Raw genomic sequence first — 14,147 nt, forward strand, 5'->3', positions numbered from 1 at the left:
AAAACTTTTTTGAAAAAAGCATTACTAAGGAAGGTCTTTTTTTCTTTTTTCTTTTTTTTGAAAACTGGAATGGAGTCAAACATTAGTGGCATTTTTGGAACGCTTAGCTGGCTCATTCAGTGGAGTGTGGGACTCTTGATCTCAGGGTTGTGAGTTCAAGCCCCACATTGGGTGTAAATTACTTAAAATCTTTGTTTTTCAACCATTTTATTTATTTGAGAAAGAGCACAAACAGGGAGAGGGGCAGAGAGAGGGAGAAGCAGACTCCCCATAGAGCAAGGAGCCCAATGTGGGGCTCAATCTTGGGACCCTGGGTTCATGAGGTGAGTCGAAGGCAGATGCTTAACCAACTGAGCCACCCAGACACCTCAGAAATAAATAAAATAATGTTTAAGAAAAAAACCACATACACATTATGGCATTTAGTGCCACCACTCATCTGCTGGGAGGTTATTGCTCAGCGATACTTAGACATCCCTTAGCTTAATGTCAGACTAAGAATAAAAGAAAAACAAGGCAGAGAAAAGTAGACACATGAGTATGGTAATCTGCCTGTTTATCCCATTAACTTAATAGACTGTGCTTTGCCAAGTATCCTCTGTGATGTGAAGACACAAGATGGGCGCCTGACTGGCTCAGTAGGGAGAGCAGGCCACTCTTGATCTCGGGGTCATAAGCGTGAGTCCCATGTTGGGTGTAGAACCTACTTTAAAAAAATACCCATGAGATTCCCTATATGTTGATTTACAAGTAAATTTATGAGTTTCCAGAAACCTGATTTGTGACAATTGTTTGGGGTTTTTAGGCACAGGGTAATAGCTTGGCTTGTCAGAACACATCAGGTATTCACCCATAAAACAGGTAGGGGAAAAAAACCCTGAGGGGAGACAGCCCCTGTCAGACAGGGTCTGCAGGCAAAGCTAGCCCATTCTGCAGCCACAGAGCGCATGCCCAGGGCATGTGTCCCAATAAATTTACCTTTAAGGCAGCCAGCGAAGGCTCTTCTCACCTTGGAGTGAGCTGGATTAGAAGTTCCAGCATTGCATGCAAGGCTCTGGAGACCTGGTCGCAGCATCCAGGACCCTTCCCTCTGTGGACCTCCACTTAGAAGGTAGCCAAGCACCTGGAAGGGTCCATGACAAGTGGGTAAGGGTGGGAAGAGAACTCTGGGAGCTATGGACAGGAGGGACAGAGGCTTCAATCTGTCTCCTCTCTTGTACCCTTTGGGATTTGCTGTGAGGTGGGTGAAAGAGATGCAGACAAGCCTGCTCCTCAGAGCCGACTCTTAGCAGCCCTTAGACCTATTGTGGCTGGGCCCTCACCTCCTGCCTGCAAAACTGACCACTTCCCTCATTTGTTTCTGTCGCCTGCTCACCACAGTGAATCCTCACCACCTGGGGATTAGTGTCTAAGGAATGTGGTAAAAACCACCACAAGATCCCTTTGGAAGGCGCTGCTGGGGACCAGCACTCGGGTTCCCCACACATCAGCTCAAGCAGCTCTTTGCCAGCACCAGAGCAGAGGATCCTTCCAGTGAGCACCAGATGTAGCCAGCTGGACTTTAGTGGCTGCACATGAGAAACACATGCCTCCTGCACCCAGAAATGCTCCCAGGATAGATAAGCACATGAAAGCCCAGAATGGCCTCGTTGTGGGCAGGCAGTGGATAAAACCACTGACATTCTTGTTTTCTCCCCTGGTGACACTAAGTCTGCTGCAAGTAAAATGCACCAGAATGCAGCCTCATGTGACCCCCGCCTTCTGACTTAAGCAAACCCGTTCCTTCCTCAGCCCACAGTGGTTACAGCATTGCATACAACAGGTTTCTGGAGCTCGGCGGGCAAACATTCTGTGACCGGGAGCTCCCATCTCATCAGAGCTGTTTTTTGTTTGTTTTGTTTTAAAGATTTTTTTTTTTTTTAAAGATTTTATTTTTAAGTAATCTCTGCACCCAAGGTGGGGCTTGAACTTACAAGCCCGAGATCAAAAGTTGCCCCTCGGGATCCCTGGGTGGCGCAGCGGTTTGGCGCTTGCCTTTGGCCCAGGGCGCGATCCTGGAGACCCGGGATCGAATCCCACATCAGGCTCCCGGTGCATGGAGCCTGCTTCTCCCTCTGCCTATGTCTCTGCCCCCCCCCTTCTCTCTCTGCGACTATCATAAATAAATAAAAGTTAAAAAAAAAAAAACAAAAGTTGCCCCTCTACCTACTGAGCCAGCCAGGTACCCTGAGAAGCTGTCTTTTAAACTATCACTTAAGGGGCACCTGGGTGGCTCAGTCAGTTAAGTGTCTGCCTGCAGCTCAGGTTGTGATCTCAGGGTCCCGGGCCAGACTCCTGCATCAGGCTCTCTGCTCAGAGGGGAGTCTGCTTCTCCCTCTCCCTCTTGTGCTCTCTCTCAAATAAATTAGTAAAATAAAATAAGTAAAATACCACTTGAAAAATAATACCACTTAAGGATTCAAGGAACCCACACCTTATACAAATTGTTAATGAAAATAAGCTTTATTACATCAAGTAATAAATACATACAAAGATGCAAACAGTTTTAGTCATTTTCTTCCAGATGTTTGGATCAACTTACAGGAAAAGCAGAACTGAAATCCACACAGTCTTAGTAGGAAAATTTTGGTAGGGGAGGGGGAGTTCTTGTTAGGTTAGGTTTGGTAGGTTGCTCTTTCTTCTGTATTTATAACTTGTGCATTTTTTAAATTGACCTCAAAGCACTAATAGTCATGCAAGCAAATGCTTAATTAAGCTCAAAAGAAGTTACATTAAGCAGAATCCACACCATGTGGCAAACGTATGCACTCAAAACAAAACCCTCAGAGTTGTATTAGCTTATGAAAGATCATGTAAAACAATCTGAGTAACTTAAGTGTACTCCAAAAAGAGGATGAAAGGAGCTGGGATATCTGCTGTGAGATAGGGATCTTTTACGTGCATCTTTTAAATCAATGCTTAAAAAAAAAGAAAACAAAAAAATAAAAATGCTTAAAAAAATAAAAATAAAAATAAAAACAAAAAACCCTGGGTAATTCCTATTTAAAATGTAAATCCTAGTCAACTGCAAAGTATTTCTCAATCTCAGAGCCTCATGAACCATGGGAGGGACACGGGAAGGAGAAACCAAACTGTTACCATTTTGAAAACAAGAGTTTCATCTGAACATGGGAGATGAGCTGTAACTTCTGGTCTTGGAAGAAGATGGAAAACCTTCCACGCTGATAGGCAGCTAGGACCTGGCATTCCGTTCCGTCTCAGCCAAGCACTCTCGAACCAGTCCTCTGGCGTGAATGATGCCTGGAAGAGAAGAGGCTGAGAATCATCCAGCAGAACCCATTCCAGAAGAGGAAGAGGGCCCCCCCCTTCACAACCCAGCTGAAAAACCCTGGCCCTGGAAAGAACTCAGGACCTGCATCCAAACCACCCGGGATTCCAGCGGTTTGGAAACACACCAGCATCTCGTCCCTCCTGAAAGGCCCTTGCCTCCTAGCCAAAACTCCTCTTCATGGCTCCCTAACAATCCCTTCCTGCACACAAAGGGACAACCAGCAAGCTCTCTCTGCATGTCATGCTGTCAGAGTACGGAAAATGTGTCTCCATCCACTTTCGTTAGGCCGGACCCACTCTGGAGAGTCCATGACTTCAAATCATATTTTTCTCTGGCTTCTTCATATTCTAAGTTCTAGAAAGGGCTTGTCCAATGTCCAGGCTGCACAGCTAGGATGCAAGACTGCTCACCTAGGAGTGCCTGCATGGCTCAGTTAAGTGTCTGCCTTTAGCTCAGGTTATAACCCTGGGGTCCTGGGATTGAGCCCCACATTGGACTCCCTGCTGGGTTGGGAGCCTGCTTCTCCCTCTCCCTTTGCTGCTCCCCCTGCTTGTGCTCTCACTTCCTGTCAAATAAATAAAATCTTAAAAAAAAAAAAAAAAAAAAAAAAAGGACTGCTCATTTATGTTCAACCGTATCCGTTAGGACATTGCCCCCCAGGTGCCTAGAGCATCTTCTGCTCTATTACTCCCCTACCCATATTTTCTCTCTGATTTGGTTGTTGGATTTGTTTGCTGTGTTTTTTTCTTTTTGTTTTTTTGTCATGGCCTTTAGTGAACGCCATGAGATACTTATCTCATTTTAATAGACATCAGGGACGCCTGGGTGGCTCAGCGGTTGAGCACCTGCCTTCAGCCCAGGGCATGATCCTGGAGTCCCCGGATCGAGTCCCACATCGGGCTCCCTGCATGGAGCCTGCTTCTCTCTCTGCCTGTGTCTCTGCCTCTCTCTGTGTCTCTCATGAATAAATAAATAAAATCTTTAAAAATAAATAAATAATAGATATCAAAAATCTATTCCCTCTAAGAGATGACTGCCGGAGGGCACTGTGAATGACATCCCCAAAGTCACGCAAGCATCCACATCTCACAAATCTTATCTCTGAGCTTCAGAAGACTTTTTTCTGGAAAGGGCCAAACAGTAAATCTCAGGCTTTGCAGGTCACATGGTCTCTGTCACAACTACTCAGGCAGCCATTATATAAGCAATGGGTGTGGCCATATTCCAATAAATCTTTATTTATTTATTTTATTTTTTTTATTTAAATTTATTTATGATAGTCACAGAGAGAGAGAGAGAGGGAGGGGCAGAGACACAGGCAGAGGGAGAAGCAGGCTCCATGCTCCGGGAGCCCGACGTGGGATTCGATCCTGGGTCTCCAGGATGGCATCCTGGGCCAAAGGAAGGCGCCAAACGGCTGCACCACCCAGGGATCCCCAATAAATCTTTATTTATGAACACTTAAGTTTGAATTTCAGATAATTTCCACCTGTCACAAAATCATTTTCCACGATTAACAACTAAAAACCAAGGACGCCTGGGAGGCTCAGCGGCTGAGCGTCTGCCTCCAGCCAAAGGCGTGATCCTGGAGACCGGGGATCAAGTCCTGTATCGGGCTCCCAGTGCAGAACCTGCTTCTCCTTCTCCCTATGTCTCTGCCTCTCTCTTGTGTCTCTCACGAAAAAATAAAATCTTTAAAAAAGAAAACGACAAACTAAAAATCATTCTTGGCTTACCAGTTACTGTTTGCTGACCTATCAACAATGCACCTGAGTCCATCATACCTTTTACAACTCTTCTTCACCTTGTTAGGACATAAACTTAGCTAACTTGTACTTGGCTACTAGTTAGTGTGACTGGGTGACATGGGACACATGTCCCAGAGTGGTCATTAGACATATCCATAGGCTAACCTGAACCACTGGTTCTTTTTGGTGACTGCAAATCGCCTGTTCGACTTCAAGGTCCAGTACCTTTTTTTAAAATTTTTTTTAAAGATTTTATTTACTTATTCATGAGAGACACAGAGAGAGAGGCAGAAACAGCAGAAGCAGACTCCATGCGAGGAGTCCATTATGGGACTCAATCCTGGAACTCCAGGATCACGCCCTGAGCCGAAGGCAGACGCTCAACTGCTGAGCCACCCAGATGTCCTAAGGTCCAGCATCTTTCTGGGGGTTCTCACTCAGGTAACCAGGACTCCAGGCGCCAGGACTGTCTTGTTTCCCCTGACTCCAAACAGCAGCCCAGATGCAGAGTGACGCCCACCGGCCCCCCAGGGGTGGGTCGGGGTTAACCCCACCTCTATCAAGCCCTCTCCGGGTCCAGCCTCTATCTGTCAGCTCCCCTCCCCCACACCTGTGCCCGTAAGCACCCGGCCGGCCAGCCAATCTGTCCATGAAAGCTTGGTAAACAGCAGCAAAGCCCACTGCTATGGGCAGGAGCCTTGCCTACCACTGTGGGGTCACAGCTTCCGCAGCAGCCCCTCTTTACATCCCAGGTTAACTTCAGACTTGCCTCTCCAAACTTCTGAATAAACGCCAGATCCTTTCTGAAATTAAATTCGTACCTAGGCCACTGCTGCTCCGAATTGCCACCTTCTAAAACAGAAATCATCTTCTTCCCTCCACCCCATTTACTTCCTGAGGTAGCAGCCGATTTCACCTCCCCCTGGAATCAGCTGGTCAGTCACATCTTCACATGAGTCACTGGTTTTCTGTGACACCATATTCCTGCCCTCCCTTCCATCCTCAATCATGAAGGAATTTCAGTGTTCCTGCTCTCCCTCCCCAGACTAAGATAGACCCATTGGCCCCTTGGGCTCCGCTCCAAAGAGCTGACAACAGAGGGCAACACAGGACCCAGGACCTGGCTACTCCTTGTCCCTGACCCACTCAGAGAAGGAAGCCTGGTGTATTTGTCCTCCTGCGGCTCCCTGGGACAGTACCAGCCAACAGGAGCAGAGCAGGCAACAGACAAAGCTACAGGATCTGGGCTGTAAAGATTCTGTTCTTAAAGCACATGGACCTTCCCAAGGAGCACGCAAAGCCTTCCCATCAGATCCCAAGGACAGTCTACACCCCATGACAGGCCCATTCCTGCCCCTGCTGATGCCTCCACAGATTAACCAAACAGGAGCCCCACAGGGCATAGAGCACTCGCGGCCCCCCTCTGGAAACCTCTCACAACAGTTAGCACCCAGCAGGGAGGCAGCACCCAGCAGGGGGTGTCTGGATCCCGCTACTTACCTCGTTTTAGTCTCTCCATGGCGCTCTTGCTCCCTGCATAGGTGGGTCTAATCTCTTTCCCCAACTCTTCAATGATGGCCAGCAGCTCAGCATATTTGCTTTGGGGTACCTGGCTGTTCCCAGTTCCCTAAAATCAGAAGAAGTTTAAATGTATTGAACCCTATCCTGATCCTAAGGCCACAGTCAGGACCCTACCACATGCCAGCCACGGCGAGGGCAGGGCACAGGGAGAAGCCCACCGAGAGGCAGTGGCTGGAGGCAGGGCAGCCTGGCCTAGGTTCCCAGAGCTTCTGCCTCTGCTGGAACCGGCCACATGCTGAGAGATAACCACTGACCAGAAAGCTGGGCCTCTCTACTGTCCTCCTACACTCAAGGAAACCACTAGCAGCCTCTAGAAGGCTTTAATCATCTTAAATGAGTAAAAGGACTGGTTTGCCTCAGCAAGTACTGGGTGCTTCCTAGGATCCAGGTGAATGCACCATCCCAGGGGAATGACAGTGGACAAGCTGTGGGCCATACCGTGGGGTCTGGAGAACTACAAATAATTGCCAAAGACCATCTGGACAGAATGTGTTTCCACTTACCCATCCTCCCCCTGCCAGCAGGGCCCACCCCAAAAAATCTGTTTTTCTATAAGCCCTCCCCCTCCACGGCCCAAGTATGCACCCAATGAGTGGGGGGGGGCTGCTGGGTCCCCGCAGCCCCCCCACAAGGCCCTTGCCTGCTCCTTCCTCCTCTGTTGCCTCTGTCTCCTGGCCTCCAGGGCCTTTCTCCTGTCCTTGCCCAGCTCCTTAGTGCCCTCCCAGTGCCGCCTCTTGGCCTGGTGGTCTTCCCGCCACCGCCGCTTCTTCTGGCGCTCCCGCTCCTGGGACAGCAGGGCCTGGTGGGGCATGGCCAGCCGTCCCCCACTCCCAGGGACAGCCTCCATGGCAACCTCAGAAGGCGGCCACGTTCCAATTGTGGCAGAGAACCCCAGGACAGCCATGGCTGGCAGGCACTGAGGCGGGAGCCTGGCCGGGTCCCTCCACCCATCACAGGCAGTGAGGCCAGGGCCAGTGCCGACCCCACTTGCTAGTGAGGAACAGATCTCTGCAAGGCTGCCAAGCAGGGGTCAGTCTTGTAGGTAGCAGAACCGTATAGAGTCCCCTGCAGCTTGGCTCCAGGGCCACCAGTTCCTGACAAAGCCCATCTGGGCTCTGGAAGAGATGGGCCCTGTCCCCCTCTATGCTGGGGCGGTGACTTTGTGGGGAGTGAGTGGGAACGGGGCTCCCCTCTCCTCTGCCCTGGCTCAGATCCAGGCCCAGGTCAGGCCTTACTTCCTCAGGAATGCGGTACAGAGACCCCCATTGCCCCCCACCACAGGGACACCTGTGGCACTCAGGTCTCCCTGTCCCCCATCTCTTGGTGTCCCCATGAAACACCCTGCCACTCCTCTGTTCTGATGCCTCAAGGCTTGAACATGTACCACCCAGGGCCAGAGCTTCAGGAAGTTCAGACACTGTTTCATCCCATCACCTCTACTCCTTGGTTGTTCTCACCAGCTCTCTCCCCTCCCTGGAGGGTGGGAAGCATGTCCCCTCCATGCCCAGACCAGCCCCAGAGCCCCCCAATTCCCGCCCAAGGCCGTACCTGGGTATAACCTAGAGATGGTGGCCCGTAGTCACTCAGCAGCTGGCGGTACTGGGAGGATGTGGCCATACTGGTGGAGGGCGGGTGGACACTCCCAGCTGTGGAGGAGAAGCAAAGCATCAGGGATCATGTAGTTGTACACAGAGCAGAGCCCCCCTGCCTGGGACCCACGACAAACAGCAGCCTTTTGTCTTCATAGGACGGAGACCCTCTCCTGTCCTCTGTTTGGTGATGGCCGATGCTCAGCCCAGATGATAGTAAAAGGGAGCTAACAGGTCACTGCTCTTCATATCCACCATCACGGCAGACATCGCTCATCAATCACAGAACTCCTCCCCATCTGCGCAGTCAGGACTGGTAGCAACGATGAAGTCTACTGCTGTTCTTGGCCTAATCCTTGCTAGTCCCTTCTCTCGGGGTCCCGTTCCCCAGAGATGGATGACCTGGACCCAAATCACTGCCACAAGAGCCCACCTGCTACTGAGGCTGCTCCATATCCTCTCCGCCCAAATCTCTGCCAGGCATACGGTAAGAAGACAGGGCATTCAGAGCATCTGAGACCTAACCCTGGCCAGAGACTGGTTCACTGGACACAAAGTCAGGAATCTGAAATATATCACAGTCTCTCGGGGGTCCTCAGGAGCCTCTCAATCTCCCTGAGCCCCTCCAAAGAGGCGACGGGATTCTGGACAGTCGGATTCTATGCCTGGATGGATCACATCCAAAGAGGGGTGGGCTAAGGCCCCGCTTAGGGACTGCACTCAGACACACCATCCCTCAGCTGTGGGGGACCATATGGGGACAGGGCCCGGCTAAGAACGGAGTCTCTTGGATGGGGGTGGGGAGTCACCAGCAGGGCATTTCCCGGCTCCAGCTCAGTAGCTGGAAGCCTGCAGACCCATAATGGCGTCCAAGTGGCCATTAGCGGGTAGAGGATGTCCTGCAGAATTACAAACAGCGGTAACCATGGAGAATTTACCTAGCCCTCCTCAGCAGCCGCCCGCCTGCCTCCACGCCCAGTCGAGGAGCAGCTCCCCCTCTGCCTGCCGCCCCCAGAGCCAAACGGTCTCTCATGCACACGGCAGACTACGCAGACTTGGCCCTGGGGATGGACAGCTGGTGCCAGGCTGGCCAAACCGACCAGCTGCTCATCTGGTGTGAGCAGGGGAGGGGAAAAGGAGGGAGGAGGCTCGGGAGCTCAGGCTGGTGGAGTGGAAGGGCCCTAGGGGAGCCTTGGAGCCCCTCACTGTAAAGACACAGTCTGGCGAGGGTGGGTGTTCCCCTGAGCCACATGGCACAGAAGAGGCTAGCACCCCGACAGCCATCCCTCTGTCCAGGAGCTGGGGACAGCTCGTACCCAAGATGTCTTCCTTGCTTTCTTTCGGGGCCTGTCATGGATCTCACCTCCCCCCACTCCAACCCAGGACCCAGGTTTAGGATCAAATAGGGAGTGCCCAGCCAGGAACAGGGATTTTGCCAGCCCGAAGTTGGGAGGTGGGCACACCCCTGGGGCACTCTGAGCCACAGACAGCAGGCCTTGAAGTGGGGACGGGAATATACCTGTGCTGCAGGGGCAGACTGGTCAGCATGGGGAGGAACTGGGAACACATCTGTGACCTCCCTCCAAAACAACCTCAGATGTGCAGTGGCCAGAGCACAGGAACGGAGCAGGGTGGGTGCCCCCCCAAGCACCCCTCACCACAGCGGCCAGACCCCAACTCCCTGCACCTTGTGATGAGGGCAGTGAATGTGGTCTTTGCAGCCCCAGACCTGGGTTCCAGTCCTGACCACTCCAAGATATCACACCTCCCTGGAAGGCCAGGCTGCTGAATGCAAGAGCAGGGGAGGAGTATGCAGCCCTGCACAGCACCAAAGTGTCTCGGAGATTCCAGTTCCTAGGCAGGAGGGGAGCAGGACTCAGGAGTGCATTCCCTGCACCATCCTTAGCCCTCACCTCTTGTTGCTTGTCACGGTTTCTTGCCTCCCTGCCTCCCAGTCCCATCTGAGCTCCTAAAGACAAGGGCGTGGACCAGAAGCCGGTCTGGCTGTGCCACTCCTGGCTGTGTGACCTTGGATGAGGCCCTTCCCTCTCTGGGCCTCAGTTTCTCTCTCTATCTGTTTGGGGCAATGATTCCCAACACAATGTCTCAAGGCCTACATCCCACTCTTCCATGGGGCAAGGGTTAGGTCTTGCGAGGCCAAGGGAGAGGGAGGAGAAGTCTCCTGGTTTGGGTCGGGTAATAGCTCGGGGCTTGCCTTTCCCATCACCATGTGATGTGGTAGGTGACCCCAATTCCGTGTCAGTGCCAGTCCCTTACTCTTTGTTGAAAAGGCGGGGGGAGATGTGGCCCTGGAGAGAGATGGCAGAAGGGCCCTGAGTTCTACTCATGCCCACGCACTTCGGCAGACACAGGGAGGGCCAGAGCATGAGGCTGCAGGAGGCCAGGGAGAAAACCAGACTGGGCGTGAGCACGACAGTCTCTGAGCATCACAGACAATGCACGCAGTGTGCAGGGACCAGGGAGGGCCCGAGCCGAGGGAGGGATTGGCAGAGGCCAGCAGCTCCTGGGGCCAGGCGCAGCTCCCCGCCCCCACGCCAGACAAAGAGCGGCCTGGGCCTGGGGAGCTGGCGGCCTTCCCGCCACTTGGGGCGCCTGGGGGGGGGTGTGCTCTCCGGCGGGGAGGCGGGGGCTTTGTCTAACTCCGCCACTGCCACCGCCGGCCAGGCCGCGGCTTGGCAACCCGCGAGCAGGAGGCAGGGCTGGAGGGCGTGAGGGATGATGACAAGGAAGCCTGAGGAGCGGCAGCGGAGAGTCCATCTTGGATGCAAATGGCAGGGGGAGATTGGGGCTTTCTAAAGGGTCCGTGGGGAGGGGCACAGCCCCCCTCCAAAAAAACCACCAGCTTCTGGGGACCTCGGCAGTACTCCTGGAAATCACCATAGAAGAAAACCCATGCGCAGGTGCCAGCCAGCCCAGAACAGGGCTTCAGGGGTCCTGAGCGGGTGCCCCTGTCACTTGACCCCAATCCCCAAAGGTCCCAGCGTAGGGCACCTGCCTCCACTATACCAGGCCAGGCCTGAGATTTCCAGTGTCCGGGCTGGCAGGAAGACCTTCCGCTCTGCCCCCTCAGAGACAGATGAAGCAGGCAAGGAGAAATCCTACCTGGGCCACAAAGTCTGCCTCTCCGTAAGGTCTGCAGACCCCAAAGGAGGTGGAGAGAACATGTGAGAAAACAGTGGCTGCGTGTTCCCGGCTCGCTGATCCCAAATTTAACGAATTCAACTATACCCTCAGCGCACCCTGAATCTTAACTCTTTCCAACCCCCAAATCTGTGTCCCAGTAAGTTAAAATACATACATTATATATATATATATATTTTTTTTTTTTTTTTCTGGGTCCCTCTTCAGATTTTTGGGATTCTGGAGTTAACGTTTGGAGACAAGGCCCAAAACTTGCGGCCAACTGCCAACGTGGCATTTCTGACCAGCAAGGCCAATCCCCTCCCCCACGAGGCCTCCCCCTCCCCCCTCCAACGCGCCGGCTTTTTGGAAGTCTATTTGCAGCGCAGTGTCTGAAGGGGAAAGAGCCCGGCCAGGGGCGACGCGGGTCCCGCCTCACGTCGCCGACTCGCGTCCCCTCACGCAGGCCTCGCTGATCCCTGGGGCGAGCCCCCGGGCACCGACTGAAGCTGCTGACAACTTCGGGAGGAGTTTCCTGGGCTCGCCCGGCTCCAGCCCCGGAGAGGGAGAGGACGCCCCTGCAGCCCGGCTCCCGCGGGGGCTTCCAAGCCCACAAGTGCGGGCTCCGAGGCGCGGGGTCTGCGCTGGAACGCGCCCGCCGCTGCCCGCGGGGCTCCGAGCCCCCGGTGCCCTCAACTTCTGTCAGCCGCCGCGCGCTGGGGACCTCGGCGGGCGGCGCTCTGGGCCCCGCGCCTGCGGCTGCGGCTGCGGCGCGCCGCCCGCGCCCCCGCTGGCGACCGGGTCCCCCGCAGGCGCTGACCCCCGCGGCCCCGCGCCCTCAGGGCGCCCGCAGCCCGCCGCCCGCCGCTCGCCGCCCCCGCCCCGCCCCCGCCCGGCCCCCGCCCGGCCTGGCCCGGCTCGCACGCCCCCGCCGGCCGCCCCCCGCCCGCGCCCCGCGCCCCCCGCCCCGCGCCCGCTCCCCAAGGGCGCCCCGGTCCCCGCGCCCCGCGCCCCGCTCGCGGCGTGGCCCGGCTGCTCCCGACTCCCGCCGGCAGGGGCCCTCGCCGAGCCGCCCAAAGCCGGAGGAACGAGCAGAGAAAAGCCTCCCCCGCCCTCGCCCGCCGCGCTCCCCGCGATCCCTCGGCCGCCGGCGTGGGGGGCACCCGCCGCCCGCCCGCGCCCCCGGCCCCCGCCGAGCCCCGCCGCGGCCCCGGGCGCCCCCGCGAACTTTGGCGGCGCGGGCGCCGGAATCATGGCGGCGGCAGCCGCGCTGCTGCCCCGGGCCGGGACCCGCTGCCCGGCGCCCCCGCCACCGCGGGCCCCCGAGCGCCGGGCCGGGCGCGCCGGCCCCCAACTTGGCGGCACTTGGGGCGCGGCGCGCGCGGGCCGCGGGGCGCACTCACTCACCGGCGCTGAGGGAGGCGGCGGGCATGTGCGCGGCCAAGTTCGGTTTGTAAGACATCCCCGCGAGCGGCGGGGCGCGCGGGGGCGCCGGGGCCAGGCCCGCGGGGGCGGCGGCGAGGCGGCGGCGAGGCCGGGCGGCGGCGAGGCGGCCGCGGCGTCCGGGCGCCCGTCCGAGCTCCCGCCGCGCTCCCGCGCACTTTTTGTTGTTGACGGCTCGGGCCGCACCGGCAAATATGGCCGTCCCTCACCCTGACACCGCTGCAGTATATCACCCATACATCGGGCGGGCGGCGCAGGGGCGGCCGCAAACTTTGAGCGGAGCCAGCGGGGCCGGCCCGGGCCGGGAGGGGGCGGCCCGGCGTCAGGGGGCGGCTCCGCCCGCGGCCGCGCCCCGCGCCTCGGGCCGCGCTCGGCGCCCGCAACTTGGCAAAGTTTGGGGGGCTGGGTCCCGGCGGCGCCCGCGGCCTCGTGGGGCCCTTTCCCCCCCGGGCGCGGCGCCGCGGATCCGCGGTCTCGCCGCCCCGCCTCCCCCCGCCGTCCCTGATGGCGAGGTGGGGTTTCGGAATTACTTTTCTTTCCCCCTGGACTGTGGGGGCAGGGATGGAAAAGTACCTGGAGAAAATGGTGGCGACTGGTGTTGCTCAGCGCGTAGATCATTCCAGATGCCCAGGTCTGGCCAGTCCCCAGAATAAGAACAGCCAATGCTCGGCGTTGATCTCGAATGAATTTCGTGTCCCTGTCTGGATTAAGCGGGTTTTGCTTTTTGTTGTTGTTGTTGTTGTTGTTGTTCTGTTGTGGTTTTTTTTTTTTTTTTTTAACCCCTCGGGGGCCTACGAGGCTCCTCGGAGATTTACAAAAGCCAAAGGCCTCCTCCCTGGAAAATTAACTCACTCTTGCATCCACAGAACTCTACCTCTCAACTCATTCAGATGTGTAAGAAGCTACTACTTCGTGCCTGGCACCCGTCCAGGCGCCAAGGATAGGAGAATGCACTTGACCAAGTTTTCTACTCTCCTGATGTTTGCATTACAATTTTTTTTTAAAGAAGATTTTATGGATTCATGAGAGTCTCGGAGAGGCAGAGACATAGGCAGACAGAGAAGCAGGCTCCCAGCTGCCAGCGCGGGATGCGGGACTCCATCCCAGGACTCTGGGATCACCACCTGAGCAGAAGGCAGATGCTCAACCACTGAGCCACCCAGGTGCTACCCCCCCCCCCCGCCCCCTGCCTTTTTTTAAAGATTTTATTTATTTGAGAGAGAGCACAAGTGGGGGGGGGGGGGAGCAGAGGGAGAGTGACAGGCAGACTGCTGAGTGCAGAGCTCAATGTGGAGCTCCCTCTCACAACCCTGA

The 14,147-nt window shown here is 55.6% G+C and overlaps 1 protein-coding gene across 6 annotated transcripts; it reads right to left on the minus strand.

Moving 5' to 3' along the window:
* Nucleotides 1-2,483: 2,483 nt before the first annotated feature.
* On the minus strand, nucleotides 2,484-13,556 carry CDK2AP1 (cyclin dependent kinase 2 associated protein 1). Of its 6 annotated transcripts, none has more exons than XM_041729530.1 (5): nucleotides 12,798-13,287; nucleotides 9,979-10,103; nucleotides 8,209-8,306; nucleotides 6,580-6,706; nucleotides 2,484-3,300 (listed from the first exon to the last, which is right to left on the minus strand). In XM_041729530.1, exons 3-5 carry the CDS (start codon nucleotides 8,275-8,277, stop codon nucleotides 3,233-3,235), a joined length of 264 nt encoding a protein of 87 aa, XP_041585464.1. In that variant the 5' UTR covers nucleotides 8,278-8,306; nucleotides 9,979-10,103; nucleotides 12,798-13,287; the 3' UTR covers nucleotides 2,484-3,232. The 6 variants fall into 6 exon arrangements, with proteins under 6 accessions (XP_041585464.1, XP_041585463.1, XP_041585467.1 ...); XM_041729529.1 differs by having other exon boundaries at nucleotides 9,937-10,103; nucleotides 12,798-13,286; XM_041729533.1 differs by lacking the exons at nucleotides 9,979-10,103; nucleotides 12,798-13,287 and adding an exon at nucleotides 13,407-13,556.
* Nucleotides 13,557-14,147: the final 591 nt, after the last annotated feature.

The sequence above is a fragment of the Vulpes lagopus genome, chromosome 14 (genome assembly GCF_018345385.1).
Source record: "Vulpes lagopus strain Blue_001 chromosome 14, ASM1834538v1, whole genome shotgun sequence".
NCBI classification, from domain to species: Eukaryota; Metazoa; Chordata; class Mammalia; order Carnivora; family Canidae; genus Vulpes; species Vulpes lagopus.